General features: G+C 39.7%; 1 protein-coding gene across 5 annotated transcripts in view; it reads left to right on the forward strand.

The window, feature by feature from the left end:
• Positions 1-21,400, forward strand: part of dst (dystonin) — a 536,191-nt gene that overhangs the window by 371,222 nt on the left and 143,569 nt on the right. For all 5 annotated transcript variants that reach the window (XM_048596444.1, XM_048596445.1, XM_048596443.1 and 2 more), the window contains 4 exons: positions 1,015-1,144; positions 9,498-9,697; positions 11,614-12,109; positions 14,808-16,279. In XM_048596444.1, the coding sequence (XP_048452401.1) occupies positions 1,015-1,144; positions 9,498-9,697; positions 11,614-12,109; positions 14,808-16,279 (2,298 nt within the window). The remainder of the gene's footprint in view (positions 1-1,014; positions 1,145-9,497; positions 9,698-11,613; positions 12,110-14,807; positions 16,280-21,400) is intronic.

Raw genomic sequence — 21,400 nt, forward strand, 5'->3', positions numbered from 1 at the left:
AGATAGAAGCGGGCAGTGCGAGGTTGGGGAACGATGAGGTTGGAGGCCGTGGGTGGGAGGTCACCTGAGGTGATGAGGTTGTGGATGGTTTGCGAGATGATGGTTTGGTGCTCAGGGGTGGGGTCATGATCAACTAATATTGCTGATCGCAATGAAGACTGAAGTTTAAATCAGTCACTGGAAATGCCTGGCTTATGCAAAAGCCTTTTTGTTTCCAGAAGTGCAAGAAGGAAAAATTTTATTGAAATGTGTAGGTCTCCATTTTTTACCTCAGGTTTGGAGAAAGTCACCTATTCTGGTACTTTCTTGCTTTTCACTATAACCCCTGATTCCCTGACTGATTAGAAATGTTATCTATCTCAGCCTTGACTATATTTAACAACCCAGCCCTATTCTGGTGCCCTGTAATATAAAAATTGCAGCATTTGTCAAGATGCCCAAGGAAGCTAACTGTGGGTGTTGTTTTGGTTTGGATGTTGGTAATGACAAGTGATCAGCGAGATTCTCCAGACTGACACAAACGTTTTCATTTTGTTCTTAACTGTTTAACACTGCCTCCTTTCAAAATGGATTGGTTCCATATTCACTGAGTCATACTCCTGTGATCAAAATATTTTAAGTACTTGTTTTAATACATTTCAGATAACAAGAAGAGTGTTTAAAATTAGTAGAAATTTAAAGGTCTCACGTGCCAAAAATGTGCCAAATTAGTTTGGCACATGCGAAAAAGAAATTCAGCTGTTTGTTATTGACTTATTTTGTGCCTCATGTTTTTAGTGTTTTGTGAGGAATTTTAGACTACTATGCTTAAGTAAATGAAGTGTATGTCATTGCATTAAATAATGAGTGGTTATATATTTGATAAACAATTTACTTGCTCCTTGTTATCTGTTTGGTCTTAATCAAATGAAGTAGTTTTCTGATTCACATGCTTTTCAGTTGTGTTTAAATGGCAAATTGGAAACAAAGCCATCCTGATCTTGTTTATTTCTTAGCAATTCCCTTTTTCTGCAGATATTTGAAGCCGAATTGAACCAAAACACTGGCAAGGTTGAACAGGTGAAAGAAAGGTTGATGCTGTTGCTGGAGGAGAACACCGACGCTCCAGAAGCTGGGAAATGGAGGCAGATGTTGGATTGTATAAGTAATATGTCACTTTGTTTATTAGACAACCATATAGAAGTTGTTACTTTAATGTTAGCTATTCAATGAGTTAAATAGCTAAAATGTCATGCATTCTCTTTTAGTTAAAGCCATTGGAATTATTTTGCTTGAGGTGGGATGGTATGGTATGGTATGGTGGATTAAAATACCATGTGCTTTTACCTTTGAAACCATCTGGGATATAGTAACATAAGAACAGGAATAGGTTCTGCCCTTTGAGCCTGTTTCACCTTTGAGTTCAAACATGAGTCATCTGCACTTAGTGTTCATTTACCCAACTTTGATCCACACGTTTTAAACTCCAACAAAAGTTGGTTGACCCCAGTCTTGGAAGTTAAATTGACCTCCCAGTTTCCAAAGCTTCAGCAGAAGGAGTTTCAGATTTCTAATAGTGTCAAAAATTCCCTCCTGATTTCACTCCTAAGTGGTCTAGTTCTAATTTTAAGATTCAGAACACTTAGCATGTGTATTCTGTGGATGCTAGAAAATGGTTTGTTGAGCTTGTTAGTGTGGATGGACACTTCCTTCGTTCGAGGCTAGGTTTTAGCTTTGTTGCAGATTTTGGATGCACAGAACTGAAAATTGTTCCTTTCTCAAGAAATTAACTGCTCAAATTGAAGTAATGAACTTTTTGCTGGAAACTTACTTTTGTGGTGCATGGCAAAAATAGAGCAGAAAAAGCAAATGCTTCAAATCTAAAATAAAAACTGAAAACTGTAGAAATGCAATAAAAGTTAGCCTAGAAGTCAACCTTCAAAACCTTTAGAAAATTCCTCAAATAACTTATGGTCGAAGTATCAAAGTGAGCCAGCAGTGTAGAGGGGTCACCATTAAGTGGGTACATCTTAAACTCCTGCACATTTGCACAACACAACTTGTATCATCTGCTTGAACACTTGTGCCCAGCTACAAGGTACTGGGAAGAAAAATGTACATTCCTTTGGTGAAATATTGAGGCTGACTGCTATTTCAGGGGCAGTCTGCATGGCTGAAAACGCAAGTCCAAGCATGTGCTGAGTTAGTGCAAAATCCGGTTTTAGAAAAAAAATGGGGTCTTGTACCCTAGATTGACTTGCTATGATTTATGGTATTTGAGACTGGCAGCATCTGTGGAGAGAGAACCACAGTTGTACCTGCTGAAACAGGAACTCTGTTTCTGTTCACAGATGCTGCCCCTAACCTGGATATATCATAAAAGACTTGAATTTATATAGTGCCTTTTACAACCTTGTGACGTTCCAAAGTGCTTCACAGTTGATGAATTATAATTGCATTACTTTAAGAATTAACATATGAATATAAGTAAAAAGTAAGGTTCATCTGCTTACTAGTTAGTTACCACAGTATCAGTCAACTCACTACATGATCTTGCAGACCTTATCTGGCTTGGGGGCACAATTTTTTGTTACTGAAATGTTGTTACTGAACCATGTAACAAACCCTTTGGGAAAGTGCTGACCCTTCTGTTTAATGTACAAGTAGACCTGTGCTCTTAATTTAAATATAGCTATCATGGGGCTGCTTTCTGTGACCTATTCATCATTCCTCTTGTAATCTTTTAAGATTTCATGCTAAATAGTTTCCTTGTTTCTTCAGTCAAAATGACGAGTTGTATATCTAGACTTTCTCAGTGAAACACCAATGCTTAACAAAATGTAACTGTTGCAAAAAGAATAACGGCTTTGGCGCAAAGAAATGGACAAAACATAAATGGGAATTGTAAGAAAGTTTAATGCAGCAGAAATGCTCTTATGAAAAGGGCATTTTTCTCTGTTGAACAGTGAATGAATGGTTGGTTTTGAATGCCTGACATACTTGCCATTTGTGTCTGTATTTGTTTTAAGCTACTCCCTTAAAACATTTTTTGTTTGTGTTCAACAATTATTGTGAAAGCTTTTCCCCAAGTGGATTTCCACTTACTTCTCATTACTTTGCTACATTGTTTAGTGCAATCTGTAACCTAGAATTGGCTGCTGTAAACTCAATGTTGGAACTAATGAACTCTCTCCCATTGTTTCTTCCATGACTTCTTCACCTGTGTCACTCCCCTTCAACCTATCTCTCTATCTAACTTTTTTTCTCTTGTCTCTCTCTCCCATTTTACCTCTTTTTTTCTATCTTGCTCTCATTTTATCCTCCAGCTTCACACCATTCCATCCCCCAGATGCCCTTCTCATTTTCACCATCAGGATTCCCCCTCCGCATCTCTCTCCACTTCTCACTTTTTCCCCTTGCCCTAATTTCCCCATATATTGCCAACAAATCTCTTCTTTGCAGTCTTAGCAGAAAAGATAAAGCTGATACAAAGAAAATTAACATATATATCTAGAACTGCAAATGTACCATAAAAGATCTCAAATCAAGTGATGAAAGTTAAGCATGTGGTGAACACTGACCTGTAGTCATGTCTCTTTTTTTCTTTAAAGCTATCAAAACTACTACTTAGTAGTAATGGGACATTTTCATTTGTTATAAGATGGCACTCCATACGTTTAGTTATTTTAATTTATTTCAATTTTGAAAAATATTAACTAATATTTACTTTTGTTTCTTATGTTCTGACAAAACTTCAAAACGAATCTCAAGTTGCTCTGTAAATTGACTGCTAGTCAGTTTAAAAAAAATTCCTTTATTTAATCAAGACTAGATTGGATTTCAATCTCTTCCTCCTCCTGACAAAAGCTGTCATGTTACTTTTGTTCACAATTATTAGCTTGAAGCTTGTTTATTTATCAGAATTGCATTGGCAGCGATACATAAGCTTGACAAAAGATGATTAAGAATTCAGTTTTAAGACATTCAATTTCATGACCATCATCTGGATAGACCGAGTAGTCAGTGTTGCATTTTCTGGTTCCTTCACACAAACTTGGCAAACTCACATCCAGCACTAGTAAACAGTAACTCATTTGAAGACTCTAACTGATATATTTTTGATGTACACTATCTATTATATATACACATACATACACACAAACAAACATGTCTATTGCAGCAAACAGGTGCACTTAGCATTCAGCTTCTCAATGTTACTCTTAGCTGCACCAGCACCATTAACTACCTCCTGGTGGCATGTTGTTTTGTATCCTGCTTCCCTGATCATTTGCATAGTGCATTGAGTATAGGAGTTGGGAGGTCATGTTGTGGTTGTATAGGACATTGGTTAGGCCACTTTTGGAACACTGCATTCAATTCTGGTCTCCCTTCCATAGGAAAGATGTTGTCAAACTTGAAAGGGTGCAGTAAAGATTTACAACAACGTTGCCAGGGTTGGAGGGTTTGAGCTAGTGAGAGAAGCTGAAAAGGCTGGGGCGACTTTCCATGGAGTGTCAGAGGTTGAGGGGTGACCTTATAGAAGTTTGTAAGATGATGAGGGGCATGGATACAGTGAATAGCCAAGCTCATTTTCCCAGGGTAGGGGAGTCCAAAACTGGAGGGCGTAGGTTTAAGGTGAGAGGGGAAACTTATAATGAGACCTAAGGGGCAACATTTTCATGCAGTCGGTGATGTTGAATGAGCAGCCAGAGGAAGTGGTGGAGGTTGGTACAATTGCAATATTTAAAAGACATCAGGATGGGTATATGAATATGAAGGGTTTAGCAGGATATGGGCCTAATGCTGGCAAATGGAACTAGATTAATTTAGGATATCTGGTCAGCAAGGACGAGTTGGATCAAAGGGTCTGTTTTAATGCTGTACAACTCTATGACTCTATGTTCTCTTAAAGGGATATTAAAATAGTCAGAATCCCAAGACCCACATAGAAATGAACATAAGAAGGGAAAACCTTCAGTTAAAAAGAAGCTTCCAAATGGTTCCTATAAGTGTTAATTCTGTCTACTGATGGCATCAGGCAAGTTAGCCGTGTTCCCCCAATGCATGGTGAGATGAAATTATCGATTGAATCAACTTGTTTTAAAATGGTAATGGAGAGGAGGCCCCATTATATGGATTAAGTCCTTTAGTGCACCTTTCAATGCTGCTACATTGAAACACAGAAGTTTTCTGGTGTTTGTATTTCTCATTTTTTTTTAATGCAAAATCAAGAATTGAAATTGTAGTAAACATTCATTACATGCAGCGTAAACTCGAACTCATACCAGTTGTTTCAGTGACTTAGATCCTTATAGAAGGGAGTGATTTAAAACTATAAATCGTTTCTTTGGAGCAGGATTCCATTTTCTGGTGAAAGCCTGTTGTGTACTAAGCTGAAAGTGAGCTTGACACAATACATGTTACTTGTTAATGAATTAACTTGGTGACCAATGCTGGAACATGGAACCTAATTCTGATCTGTGCATCCATTGTCAGTACCAGAAATAAGGAAATATGCCAAGACATGACTCAGCATTGTAAGGAGACAGTGACCATTGTTGATTATTTTGTACTAATGTTCCGGTTGGAGAGAATTCTGAGTGTGCATTATGTCAATATTTTTTTCAACAATTTAAGGGAAAGTATTCATATTATTCAAGCAATTTTCTTTGTTAGACCATAAGGCATAGGAGCAGGAGTAGGTCATTTAGCCCATTGATTCTACTGTGCTATTCAATCAGATTATGTATGATCTGATAATCTCAACTCCACTTTTCTGCCTTTTGAACTGACAACCCATGGTTCTGTTACTGATTAAAAATCTGTCTATCTCAGCCTTGAATGTACTTAACAATCCAGCCTTGACAACAGTCTGTGGGAAAGAATTCCACAGATTTACTACCCTTAAACAGAAGAAATTCCTCCTCATCTCATTCTTAAACCAGCATTCCTTTATTCTGGGATAATGTCCTCTGGTCCTAAACTCTCCCATGAGGGGAAACATCCTCACAGCTTTTAGCCTGTCGAACCCCTTAAGAATCCTATGTGTTTCAATGAGATCACCTCTCATTCTTCTGAATGCCAGTATGTAGAGACCCAACTTCTTTAGCCTTTGCCCAAAAGACAATCCATCCATACTGGGGATCATCCTAGTGAACCTTCTTTGAACTGACTCTAATGAACTGAAATCTTTCCTCAAATAAGAGGATCAAAACTGCTCACATTATTCCAGATGTGGTCTCACCAACACGTTGTACAGCACCAGTAAGACTTTCCTACTGTTGTACTCCAAACCCCTTGAAATAACGGCCAACATTCCATTAGCTTTCCTGATTACATACTGCACCTGTGTGCTAGCTTTCTGTGCATCATCCACAAGTCCAAGTCCCTTTTGTATTGCAGCTTTTTGTAATTTTTCTTCATTTGAGTAACACTGTGTTCTTTTATTCTCCCTTCTAGAAGGAATAAATTCACATTTCCCCACATTATAGTTCAATTCCAACTTTTTGCCCACATAACATACCAATAGCTCTCTGTAAACTGTATGCATTCACTTCATGACTTGCTTTTCTACCTATTTTTGTGTCATCTGCAAATTTGGCTACAGTACATTCACTTCCTTCCTCTAAGTCATTAATATATATTGTAAGGAGTGCGGGCCCAGCACAGACCCCTGTGGAACCCCACTGGTGGGAGGTTCTCAACCTGAAAAAGAACACCTTATCCCCACTCATTGTTTCCTGCCCATTAGTCAGTTCTCTATCCATGCCAATATACTATATCTAGCACTGTGAGCTGTTATGAAGTAACTTTTTGTGAGGTACCTTGTTGAATGCCTTTTGGAAGTCCAAATACAACACATCTATTGGATTCCCCATGCAATCTGGTTGAGACTTGCTCAAAACAATCTCTGATAAATTAGTTAGATTGGGAGATTGGATGCTTGTTGGGATCAGAGCTATAATGGTGTTGAGTATCAGTCCCCTGGCACTCTCTGCTGTCCTCTTTTTTTCAGGTCACAGCTGTTTGTCCTCAGTGTGAGTACAGACCAGCTTTTTACATGTACCAGATGATGTTTTCTGCCTCAATTTTCCTGTTTCCAATTGTTATAAAGAGTAATCTAATGTGGGACGCATTTGCACTTGGTGAAAAGCTCATTTCTTTTTCTCAGCAAGTCGGTGGCATCTCCTATCAAATTGATTGGCAATATCATTGCTGAGTCCAGTTCCCAACAATTACGTTCAGAGATGGTTGAGAAAAATTATTGGGAGCATCCTGTGAGTTGCTGACTATGCCTGTTATGCAATATTGGGTTTATTGAAGACATTAAAGAATAGCACTGTGGATGGATCTTCACCACATGGTCAGCAGCTCAAAGTCCTCAGCACCATCTTCTTAATTACACCTCAGAACAGATTAAATGCTGACCTTACCTATGACGCCCATATCTCAAGTGAATAGCATGAGGAAAATAAGGAAACACACAATGGGTGTAATTGTTTGCACATTCTCTTGCCACCACATCATTATTAGGCTCCTTTTCACTCTGTATCATGTTGGATCCTAGATTTTAAAAAATTTGTTCATTAGGTGTGGGCGTTGCTGGTAGGCCTGCATTTATTTCCCATCCCTAACTGCTCAGATAGCAGTTAAGAGTTCACCACATTGACGTGGGTCTGAAGTCATATGTGGGCATGAATGACAGATTTCCTTCTGTAAAGGACATTAGTGAATCCAGATGGGTTTTTATGGTAATTAGCAGTGATTATGATGAGCTTCTTATTACAGATTTTTATTGGATTCAATGTTTGACATCTGCCATGGTGGGATTTGAATGCATGTCCACAGAACATTAGCTTGGATTAATATTCCAGTGACATTACCACTGTCCCCACTGTCTTCCCCCAATTATTCCACCTTTCTCCAGGTGGATGCTGTTCCTTTCCAAACTATATGAACTTTCCCTTCAATATCATCTTATTCCATGCTATGTATTCACTTGTTCTCTGCTGTCATATTTTTGAACTCTCTTTTTCTCTCTGCCTGCACATGCCATCTCCTCCTCACCTCCCCCCAGAGTGTGTCTTCCCTCTGTAGGCATATACACCCTGCCTCAGCTCTTATTCTTTGTTCTTTCTTTCTCCTTGAGTTCTCTGCATATGCTTCGTCTCAGCACATGTTCTTGCTTTATCTTCCTTTTCGCTGCATATACTGTACCTATCTCAACAATCATTGTGTGTGCTCTTTGCTCACTCTGTATGATGTAATTCAGTCTCTGTTCACCCAGTCTACTGTATTTCACCCAGTCTACTCTATCTCACTGTGCCCATTCTGTCCTGCGCTGTTCTCACTCTGCATGCTGTATCTGACTGTGTACATAGTCTATCCTTCTTTCTTTCTGCATTGGGTCAATTGGCTGAAGAGTGGCAGATAGATCTTAATTTGTATAAATGCAAGATATTGCATTTTGGTATAACAACAAGGGCAAGCCTAATACAATTAAAGGTAGGGCCTTGAGTAGTGTTGTAGAATAGAGAGACCTACAGGTTCAGGTACATAGTTCTTTGAAGTTTGCATCACCTATAGATAGGGTGGTTAAGAAGGTGTTTAGCATGCTTACCTTCATTGCTCAGACCTTTGAGTATCGGAGTTGGGCTGTTATGTTGAGGTTGTACAGGACATTAGTGGGACCTCTTCTGGAGTACTGTGTCCAGTTTTGGTCATCCTGTTATTGGAAAAATATTATTTAGCTGGAGAGGGTTTAGAATAGAGTTACCAGGACATTGCCAGAGGGTTTGAGGAGATGCTGGATAGGCTGGGACCTTTTTTCACTGGAATGTAGGGGGTTGAAGGGTGACCTTTATAGGGGTTTATAGAATCATAAGGTGTGGAGATAAGGTGAATGGCAGGTGTCTTACCCAAGGATGGGGTATTTCAAGACTAGGGTGTATATTTTTAAGGTGAAACGAGAAAGATTTAAGAAAAGATACGAGGGACAATTTTTTTTACACAGACAGTGGTTTGTGTGTGAAATGAACTTCCAGAAGAAGTGGTGGGTGCAGGTCCAGTTACAACGTTTAAAAGACATTCGGATAAGTACATGAAAAGGAAAGGTTTGGAGAGATATGGGCAGGCAGGTGGGACTATTTTAGTTTGGGATTATGGTCGGCATGGACTGGTTGAAGCGAAGGGTTTGTCTCCGTGTTGTATGACTCTACGACTCTATATGTTACATGTTGCTCATTTTATGTTCACTTTCTTGCATACTCTCTCCAGGTCTCATTCTGTTACTCTTTGCCTGTGCTTTCCCACTTGCTGTTTGCTCATGCAATCCATGTGTGACACGGAAGTGGGCTATTTCAAAGAATAGTTACATCCAACCAAACCACTGACCGATTAAACATAAACTGGTCTCATCATTGCAGAAAAGCTTTCACTTTTGAGTTGTAAAAATTTGGTTGGTAAGGAAAGACTTCCTTCTAAAAAAAGGATGCATTTTCAATATTGTTGTCTTTTAGATTCAAAATGGCAACAGGTCAGCCAGTCAGCAGCAAACCGGCAGCAGAAGTTGGAGGAGTCATCTAGTTTCCTTAGTCAGTTTGAGACGGCAGAGGTGCAGCTCAGCCAGTGGCTTGTTGAAAAGGAACTAATGATGAATGTACTTGGACCACTCTCCATTGATCCACATATGTTGAACAATCAGAAACAACAAGTCCAGGTAAGGGCGAAACAATTTTGAGTGAGCATTTTGACTGAAACCAACCATGTTGAGATTTTGCTTTTTTGTGGTGGAATGCCGGGATCTAGAATGAACTGCCAAGAAGCAGATTTACACATTCAAAAGAGAATTGGACAAGGAGGAGATGAGGAAAAATCTCCCAAGCTCCAGGGAAAAAGCAGAGCAGTGGAAGTAATTAGATAGTTTTTCAAAAAAGCTAGCACGGGCATGATGGACAAAACAACCACATTTTGAGCTAATAGTCATTTGAAAGATTATTTTTAAACCTGATCCAAGTATCAGCTGTGTGATTAGAAGCACAGGAAGTTAGCTTTTTATTTACAAAAGTGTCGGCAAATGTCATATATCACGAGCAAACATCCCACTTCTGACCTCATGATGGAAGGAATATTATTGATGAACCCATGGGAGTAGTTGTTAGATAGGTTTAAGTTAAGCAAGTACATCTGGGAGATAGGAATTGCAGAGACAGGGCAAGATGAACAGGCATGGGAGGATGCTTATGAAGTGCAATCAGAATACTGTCACAGCTTAATTGGAAAGAGTGTACCAATAATTGTGCCCCACTGATTCATAAGCTGTTACAAAATGTATAAAGTCCCATTGGACCACCAAGATGAACAGTTCATCTGACTAACTGCTACTCAGGACAAAAGCAATTCACACCAGGTTTCGTCATGAAAAGAAAATAAATATTTATTGTGAGGGCACTTAATTTTAACAAGCAGCAGAGAAAAGAAAGTTTCCTAAGTTACTGCTATATTACTTAAAGCTAACTCTTTAAAAGCCCCAAAATATCCATAAACTCAGTCAAAATTAAGACAGATAAAAGACAGAAGGTTTGATACATATTATAGAATGAAAAGAAAATATGCAAGTAATAAAATTCCAAAGATCAAAAGCCCAGACTTCAGGCGTGGGATAAATTTCAGTTTCTTTAGATTTCAGCAATGATGACATGATGTCTGTAAAGTGATGGTTGTTCCTCACTTCAATAGTTGATCCAATGGACGTAATTTCTTGTTAGAATTCCATTCTTTAAGCATTCTTAGTTTTTCCTAACATGGATGGAGAGGGAGGGAGATGCCTTTGGCTGAAGACTGGAGGTCTCCGGTTGCACTTAGAGCTCAGTAACAAATGCAACTCAACAAATCAGAGAGCTGTTGTCGGGCAGAATTTCCTGAACACACAGACGTGTCAAAGTATCCCCTTCTTTGCTTTGAAAGAAACATTATCCTGCACAGTTGAAAAAAGAAAATGCTCACTGTTCGAATTTTCCAAGTTGCAAAACTTCCCTGGCATTTCAATGATATTACAGTCCAAGTTCCAAATTTGTTTATAAATCCCAAAAAGAACAAAGATGTAATCTGTCACCTGGATTGTTATTGAACATAATTTAACAGCAAACCATATGCAGTTTCAAGACAAATGGCTAAAAGCTTGGTCAAAAAGGTTAGTTACAAGGATATCTTCAGGGGATGAGAAAGTGATGGAGAAGCAGTGCATTGAAAGCAGAGAATTTCAAAGCTCTGTAGTTCAACTGAATGCCTGTTTCTGTACAAAACATCAACATAAAAATAAATGGCAACCTTTATGTTTCTACTTCATTCTGATGAGTGGATGCGGAATGTATTTCACCTGACAAGATTTTTTGTGAACCATTTTTGAATTTTGGAAGTGCCTGAATCATGCCGGTGCACAATATGAATGCAGAGCACCACATAAGTTACAAATAACAAACATATCCTGGGTTAAGTCTGGGCTCAGGTAATACTATAACAAGAAAAGTATTTGACCTTCGCTGATGCAGTTTTGTATCATTTAGAACTCTTAGATTACTTCCTTAAGGTTGGTTTACCTACTTCACTGTATTGATTTTTCTCTGTCATTCCCAGATATTGCTCAAGGAGTTTGAGACACGAAAGCCACAACATGAACAGCTGAAAACGGCAGCCGATGGCATTTTGAGTCGATCGGATGACCCTGCTGTGGCCAGTGGAGTTGTGAGCAATCAGCTGGCTACCGTCACACAAAAGTGGGACAACTTGACGGGACAGCTGGTTGAACGGTCCAACCTCATCGATCAGGCCATCGACAAAAGCAGCAGGTACCAGAGTTTAGTTCGGGACCTCTCAGCCAGGCTGAACATCTTGAATACTATGCTGGTTGATCAGCTGGCCATTGGCTCCCAGCCCGAAGCTGTGAAATCCCAACTGGAAGCAGCCAGTGAAATCCGGTCGGAGTTGAAGCGGGAGGAGAAATCAGTGCAGGAGGCCCAGAGGCTCTGCGAGGAGATCTCAGCCCTCGTTGGTGAACAATACCTGAAGGCTGAGCTTAGCAGGCAGTTGGAAAATGTCTTGAAACCCTACCGAGATCTGGAGGAAAAAGCAGGTGAGTGGGGAAGTCTGAGGATTCATGAAACAAGGATTGCTTGTTACTGAAAAATATTCAAGCCCACTTTGTCAATGATCTTATAAGTTACAAATACAAATCTGAAATTACATCACAGTACTGCAAGGAGAGAGCATTTGAGAAAAAAACAAGGTTAACAATGTAATCTGAATTACAGTGATGCAAGAACAAGTATTGATCTATATTTATCTCATGCTTGGTAAACCTTTGCACTCCAGCATCTTCTGTTGTATGTTGATTTGTTTCAATTTCCTATATACGTTGTAATTTAATGTTGAATCTAACCATAAGTTGCCCCTATATTTCATATAATTGCCAGTTTGAACTTTACTATGCTGTAAGTTCCCACTGGCAGACCTAAGAATTATACACAGTAGCTTCTTTGCACAGCGATAAAAAAGAAAAACATATTGGTTTATGACCAGTTGACCTGTACAAAATGAATTTGAAAATAGGAGAATAAATGATTTAGAATGCATTTGGAAAGAAAAAATCAGGAGAGACAATATAACTTTAAAAGTGCAAATTCAAAGGAGGAGTATAAATAGAGAGCTGGATGTGCATAAATCTTTGAAGGTGTTATTTGTGGATAGCAGGATTTTGCCACCATTTCTGTCAAGATGTAAGGGTTTACCTGGTCCAAAGTGACTGAGAAACAACCACATGTGAGGCTTAACAAGGAGGTCCTCTTGTTTTAAGCATTTTTTTATTCAGGCATGGAATATGTGGGCAGTGCTGGCTGAGCCAGTATTTATTGCCCTTTCCTATTTAGTTGCCAATGCAAAGGTGGCAGTGAGCTGCCTTCTTGAACCACTGTAGTCTATGTGTTGTAGGTAGACCAATGATGCCATTAGGGAGGGACTTCCGTGAATTTCACTTAGCAAGACTAAAGAAATGGTGATATATTTCTAAGTCAGGATGGTGAGAGGTTTGGAAGGGTACTTGGATGCTCCCATGTATCTCTTGCCCTTGTCCGTTTAGACGGTAGTGGTTGTGGGTTTGGATGGTGCTGGCTGTGATCCAAGCTGGACGTCAGGGAGTAGATTATTATATGATGTAGTTTATTGCATTATAGTTTTATGATCCAAGCTGACAGTAGTACTGGAAAAGTCAGATCTCACAAGGAAACTTTTTTTTTAAATTTGGTTACCCCTTTGTAATGCAATTTAGAATTATCTTAACATAAACAGGAAAAAGAAAGAAAAAACCCTTTTCCTAGCAATATCCTTGAGAGACAATCAACCTCAGTGAAATATCGCTCAAATCTTAATTGTTTAATTTCTTACTTAATGGATGAGATTGCAACCATTTTCTTTTGGCAACTTTCTATACATTTAGCAGATGTGCTTCTCTCTGTTAGTGTCTCATCCAGAGAAACACAAATATTAGCTACTTCACTGATTATTCCTAACTGAATTTTAAGAAAAACCCTACTTAAACTGCTGAATAGTTTTTGGGCCTCTTTCCAGCTCTCTGAAAGCTTTGATTACTACAAACTAAACTGCCCTTCTGTGGCATGAAATTGCTCTTTGCAAGTGAATCCTGATTATGGTCCCAGTCTGTCTTTCTGTATGTCACAAAAAGTTCAACGTTGTGAACATTTCACAATTTAACTCCCCAGGTAATTTAACTAGTCATTTAGCTTACATGCTTTCTTAGAAATTAGGTTTGAACTCATTAAAAATGACTTACTGATCTTGTTCAAAGAAACAAGTCACCTTGGCAGAACTGAAGGCTAAAACCTATTTCATATGCTTACTTTAAATTCCAAATTCCCAAGTATTATATGTTATAAACTTTTAACATAATCGGGTTCAAGTTATACTAGTTTGGTACACACTGTTCCTAGGCTGTCAGGAGACCTTTAGATACAGGTCTGCACTCCACGATGTTTTGCCTTATCCCCATTTAGACCTATCTGACATCATCAGATTGATTGGAGCTTAATACAGTCTCCAACATTAACTCTTTCAGAACCATTAACTTTTGCAGCACATTAACACTATTTAAAACAACATTTGAGAAGTTAGCTTTATAGACAGGGGAGTACAACTCTAAAGCAAAGATGTTATGCTTTATGAAGCATGAATTAGGCCTCAGCTGGAGTATCATGTTCAATTCTGCACAACACCTTTTAGGAAGGATGTTAAAGTCTTGTAAGTCTGTTCTGCACTATTTGCTAAAAAGGTACTGGGGTGAGGGATTTCAGTTTACAAGAGAGGCTAGAGAAGCTGGGCATATTCTCTGTGGAGCAGAGGAAGAGATGCTCAAAATTATCAGGTGTTTTAATAACATAAATAGGAAGAAACTGGCAAGAGGGTTGTAAGCAGAGTACACAAATTTAACATTTTTGGAAAGAACTATCTGGATGGGCTGGTGGCAATGGACGTTTTTTTAATGCAGTGAGTTATCATAAACTGCGATGCACTGTGTAAAAGAGTAGTGGAAACAGAGTCAGTGCTAACTTTCCAAATGGAAATGAATTAAGGTTCAAAAAGAAAAATAAATAGCGGAGCAATGTGTGAAAACAGGAGTGTAACTAGTTTGGTAGCTCTTTCAAAGAGCTGGCACAGGTCTATAAGGCCAAAAGGCCTCCTCCTGCATGGTCCTATTCTATTTGGCCAGAAGAATCAATTCATGTCCTAAAATAATGTTTTGTCTTTTTGTTTTGGTAAAGGAAACCAAGTCCACCAGCTACAGTCAGCACTTGCTAATTCCGAGCAATTTCAGCAGATGTTCGATGATTTTAAAGCATGGATAGATGGAAAGTGCAGAGAGCAAGGCCAAAGGCCTCCCATACCTGCCAAGCTGGAGCGCCTGCATTTGCTGATTGATGAGCAGGCAGAGTTCCAGAAATCTTTGGCCCAGAAAGCTGGGTCCTACGAGATGATCCTGGTGGAAGGTGAGGCTCTCCTGCAGAATATGCAGCCTGGTGCTGAGAAAACAGCCTTACAGGGTCGTCTGGGAGCCCTCCGGGCTGACTGGGAAGTACTAGCCAAGCAGGTAGAAGCCAGACAAGAGAAACTGAGGGACTGTTCCCAGAAAGCCGAAAAGTACAGAGAATGTGTCGAGCACCTACTACCGTGGATACAAGAGTGCGAGGAAAAGGCTTCTCAGGTACAAGTCTGTAGCGACGCTGCAGAAATTGAATCTTCATTGGTGAACATTAAAGGTTTACAGAATGATGTGGACAAACATCGGAGGGCAATAGAGTCGCTAAATAATGCTGCCAACAGCTTGATCGAAGCTAGCGAGGCTGATCAGCAAGATATCCAAAGCGAGAAGGCTTCAGTCAACCAAAAGATTGATTTGATCAATGAACAGCTCCAGCTGAAAATCAGTTCCCTGGATGAGATGGCAAAATGTATGAAGGAGTTTCACAATTCTGTCAAAGATGCCAAGAAGCAACTAGATGGAGCCAAGCAGCAACTTGAGCTCCATAATGCCCTTGGACCCCAGGCATACAGTAATAAATGCCTGACCAATATGAATGCCCAGCAGAAGACTCTTCAGGCTTTGGCACCGCAAGTGGAGAATATCAAGTGCCTTGCTCAGAGATTGGCTGCTGGTACCTCAGACAGTGCCGGGACTTCTTTGATCCTGCAGCAGACCAATTCCTTACAGGATGATTATGCATCAGTGAGTCAGCAAGTGCGAGAGAGGTGCTCTTTCTTGGAGACCAAGCTCCAAGGCATTGGGCAGTTTCAGAACAATATCCGGGAGATGTTTTCCTTATTTGCTGACCTTGATGATGAATTGGACAGCATGGCTCCTGTGGGAAGGGATCTGATCAGTCTGCAAGCTCAGAAGGCTGGCACCCAGGATTTCATCGTCAAACTGCAAGAGCTAACAGCAAGCATTGAAAGTGCAAAGAAAGAGGGCAAGCAGATGCTGGAGTCAGCAAGTTCTCCAGATTTATTGGGGTTAAAGCGGGATTTAGATGCTTTAAGCAAACAGTGCAATAAACTCCTGGACAGGGCCATGATCAGAAAAGAGCAAGTGGAAACCAACCTTGCTCGGGTTGAGGAATTCAACAGTAAATGCAAGACATTTAGTAAGTTGATGACAGTCGCTGAGGAGCATGAAGAGAGTCAGGGCAGTGTTGGAACAGAAACGGATGTCATCAACCAACAACTGGAATCATTCAAGGTACTGCACTCTCTCAGTCTATACATTGGTTTATGGTGGTATTATTTTGTATAATAGTGTCCTGGGATCTTTAATTGTGTACCACTGCTTTACAAATTCAATTTCTTGTTGTTGATGCAATGTCTCCAAGTTGACTCAGAAGGCTGTTATGGCCATTGGGAACTCTACACTATTACTGAGTGGCTGTTGTGGTTTTTGAAATGAGAATCTCTTGTTCCTGTTGAATCAGAGGTGAGGAGTACCACCATTTTAATGGATAAACAATCAGCTGAATCGTCTGCATATTTGTGAGATAGAGTCAGAGTAATGTCTGATCCAAATTCAGTCAAAAATGAAACTTCCTCATTTGTATTGTTTTTCAAAATCAAGAATTCTATCTCCTGTGTTACAGTAAGTGACATTGGTCAGCTCCTTGAGGAACTTGTGTTCAGTCATTTAGGTTTTGCTCAGCTGATCTCTCCCAACAATATTCCCTCACTGCCTCATCCTGCTTCCTTTCTCCAATTTTCTCTGCTTTCCTTTCATATTCAGGTCAGGTTGTAGGGAGGTGAGAGTTGGAAATCTACATCCCTTGATGCCCTTTGGCTATCTCAGCTCTCTAAGTTTTTTGTTCATGTGTGAGCTTAAAGTTCCTGTGGGACTATTCCCCCATGAAGGAAGCTATCCTTGTATTCAGGCATGTGCACAGTCGCTGATTGAGGGACTAATATATTAGCAGGAATGAAGTTTGTTCAATTGACACAAAACAGGCAATAAGAACAAACAGAACATTTTCAGATTGGTGGCAGTTATTAGTGGGATACTGTAGTGGTCAGCATTTAGACCTCCACTCTTTAAAATTTGGTTGAGGGAATTGAATGTAATGTATTCAGGTTTGCTGATGATGCAAAGTTAGGTGGAAAAGTAACTGAGGAAGAATTCACAGAGATTTCACAGGAATCTAAACAGGTCGGGTGAGTGAGCACAAATTTGATAGATGCAATATTACATGCAAAAGTGTGAAATTATCCTCTTGGTATGACTTTTTTAAAAGCATATTTTTCGAATAGTGAGAAACTAGAAAATGTTTACATTCAGAGGGAGCTGGATGTCTTTGTGTAAGAATCACAGCAAGTAACCTTCAGGTAAACAAGCAATTAGGAAAGTATATATATTATGTACATTTCTGTTAGATAGGAACTGGAGTAGATGAAAGAGGGCTTACTGCAATTATACAGAACATTAATGAGACCCCACGTGGAGTAATGTGTGCAATTTTAATCTTTCTATCCAAAGAAGGACACAGTTGACTTAAAGGGAAAGTAACAAGAGTTTATGAGATTGGTTCCTGGGATTGTAGATTGACCTCAATAGCGATACTAAATAAACTAGGCCTATAACTCCTGGAGTTTGAAAGAATGAGAGGCGATCTAACTGAATCACATAAAATATTTAAGGTGTTTGACTGGATAGATGCTGATAAAATGTTTCTGCTGGCTGGGAAATCTAGAACTTTGAGTTTTAGAATTAAGGATCAGACATTTGAAACTGAAGTGAGGAGAAACTTTTTAATTCAAGGAGTTTGGTGTTTTAGAGATTCTGTACCCTAGAGTCCTGTTAATGCTCAGTCATTAAGATGGCGGTGTAATGATAGTGTTGCTAGATCAGTAATCCTGAACTCCTGGCTAATGTCCCATGACATTAGTTTGAATCCACCGTGGCAGATGGTAAAATTTGACTTCAACAAATAGTCTGGAATAAAAAGCTAGCCTTGTGGTGACCATGTAACCATGTTGATTGCTGTAAAAACCCATCTGATTTACTAATATCCTTTAGGAAAGGAAATCTACAATCTTTACCAGATTTGGCCTATGTGTGACTCCAGACTGGTAGCAATGTGGTTAATTCTTAATTTGGGGGTGGCCAATAAATGCTGGCCTAGCTGGTGATGCCCACATCCCATGAAAAGTTTTGAGTAGTATAGCAATAAAGAGATGTAGGATTACTGAAGAAAGACAGAGTTGAGGTACAAGATTAACCATGATCTTGTTAAATGGTGAAGCAGGATTGAAGGGCTGAAGAGCTCCAACTGGCATTTGTTTGTTATAATCTCGTGGATGACATGTGAGGAGTATTGGACTTCTAGTCTGCGTAGCTTAGTTTACACGTCATGATGTTCTTGTCCACTAAATCATCAAAGTGATATTCTGCAAACTCCTTTGCTTCAATTTCAATTTGTTTGTGCATCATATACTCAAGAGTCAGACAGTATGGAAACAGACATCACATCTGACCTAGTTCCACCCGCCAGCGTCTGGCCCAAATCCCTCTAGCCCTTCCTATTCATATATCCATCCAGGTGCTTTTTAAATATTATAATTATACCCACATTCACCACATTCCCTTGCAGTTCGTTCCATACATGCATCACCCTCTACGTGAAAAAATTACCCCTCCGGTCCTATTTAAATCTTTCCCATCTCACCTTAAACCTATGTCCTCTAGTTTTGGACTCCCCCACCTTAGGAAAAAGACCTTGGCTATTTACCTTATGCATGCCCCTCATGATTTTATAAACTTCTATAAAGTCACCCCCCAGTCTTCGACACCCCAGGGATAAAAGCCCCAGCCTATTCAGCCTCTCCCTATAGTTCAAACCCACCAGTCCCAGCAACATCCTTGTGAATCTTTTCTAAATCTTCTCAAGTTTAGCAACATCCTTCCAATAGAAGGACGAGCAGAATTGTATGCGATATTCCAAAGGTGGCCTTGCCAATGTCCTGTACAGCTGCAACATGACATTCTAACTCCTATACACCGATGTTCTGACCAATGAAGGCAAGTGTGCCAAATGCCCTCTTCACCACCCTGTCTACCTGCAACTCCACTTTCAAGAAATTGTGAACCTGTACTCCAAGGTCCCTTTGTTTGACAGCACTCCCCAGGGCCCTACCACTAATTATGTAAGCCCTGCCATAGTTTGCCTCATCAAAATGCAACACCTCACATTTATTGAAATTAAACTCCATCTGCCACACCTCAGCCATTGGCCCATCTGATCAAGGTCATCTGAAAATGATCTTCACTGTCCGCGACACCACCTATTTTGGTGTCATCTGCAAACTTACTGACTATACCTCCTATATTCATTTCCAAATCATTTATACAAGTGGCAAAAAGCAATAGACCCAGCACTGATCCTTGTGGCACACCACTGGCCACAGGCCTCCAACCCAAAAACCAACCCTCCACCACCACCTTCTGTCTCCTACCTTCAAGCCAATTTTGTATGCATAGGCTAGCTCCCCTGGATCCCATGTGATCTAACCTTACTAAATGGCCTATCATGTGGAACCTTGTTGAACGCTTTGGTGAAATCCATATAGACAACGTCTACTGCTCTGCCTTCATCAATCTTCTTTTTCACCCCTTCAAAAAGCTTAATCCAAGTTAGTGAGACACGATTTCCCATGCACAAAGCCATGCTGACTATCCCTAATCAGTCTTTGCCTTTCCAAATGCATGTAAATCCTGTCCCTCAGAATCCCTCTAAACAACTTACCCACTGCTGATGTAAGGCTCACCAGTCTGTAGTTCCCTGGCTTTTCCTTACAGCCTTTCTTAAATTTTGGTACCACATTAGCCAACCTCCAGTTTTCTGGCACCTCACCCATGGCAATCGATGATACAAATATCTCAGCAAGGGGCCGAGCAATCTCTTCCCTAGTTTCCCACAAAGTTCTGGGAAACACCTAATCATTTCCCAGGGACTTACCTACCTTTATGTTCATAAGACCTCCAGCACCTCCTCTTCTGTAATATGAACTGTTTTCAAAACATCACTATTTATTTCCCCATGTTCCTTAGCTTCCATGACTTTCTCCACAGTAAATACTGTTGCAAAATATTTAGTAACTCAACCATTTCCTCTGATTCCACACATAAATGGCCACATTGATTGTTAAGCGGCCCTATTCTCTCCCTAGTTACTCTTTTACCCTTAATATATTTATAGAATCTCTTTGGATTCTCCTTAAGTCTATTCGCCAAAGCTATCTCATGTCCCCTTTTTGCCCTCCTGATTTCCCTCTTAAGTATACTCCTATTGCCCTTATACTATTCTAGGGATTCACTCGATCCCAACTGTCTATACCTGATAAATGCCTCTATCTGTTTCTTGACCAGAGCCTCAATTTCTCTAATCAATTACTATTCCCTACCCCTACCAGTTTTGCCCTTCACACAAACAGGAACATACTGTCTCTGAACTCTTGTTATCTCATTTTTGAAGGCCTCCCACTTTCCAACCATCCCTTTATCTGCGAATAACCTCTCCCGATCAACTTTTGAAAGTTCCTGTCTAATACCATCAAAATTGGCCTTACTCCAATTTAGAACATTAACTTTTTGATCAGTACTGTTCTTTTCCATAACTATTTTAAAACTAGTAGAATTATGACCAATCGCCCCGCAGTGCTCCCACACTGACACCTCAGTCACTTGCCCTGCCATATTTCCCAACAAAAGGTCAAGTATTGCTCCTTCTCTAGTAGGTACATCCACGTACTGAATAAGGATGTTTTCTTGTAAACACTTAACAAATTTCTCCCCATCCAAGCCCTGAACTCTATGACAGTCCTAGTCTACGTTTGGAAAGTTAAAATCCCCCACGGTAACAACCCTATTTTTCTTACAGAAATCTCAGATCTCCTTACATATTTGTTTCTCAATTTCCTGCTGACTATTGGGCACGTATATTTATTAGTTTTCTGCATATGTGACTGCATCTAGTAATATTAAAGAACTCCAGTCACATACTTCTACTTCTGTCACTTTTTCACCACGACTTTCTGCCCATTAATTAATGAAATAACATTTAATGCCTTATGATTCATCTTCACTTTATCTTGATTTTCTTTTACTTTACCATGACATCAGGCTTAAGTCAACAAAACCTTGTCCTAGAAACCTGTTCAAACACTTTACAACAGGTTGTGCACTACACACGTTGACTGAGAGATTATTCTGTAACAGAACAAAAAATTATCTGGCCTTCAACAAAGAGAAATGTGGAAATTATTGCCTAGCCTCTTTCCCTTCCACTTCAAACAAAAGAGTCAATAACTACTCATTCCCATGTTT

Source organism: Rhincodon typus, chromosome 5, assembly GCF_021869965.1.
Source record: "Rhincodon typus isolate 14 chromosome 5, sRhiTyp1.1, whole genome shotgun sequence".
NCBI lineage: Eukaryota > Metazoa > Chordata > Chondrichthyes > Orectolobiformes > Rhincodontidae > Rhincodon > Rhincodon typus.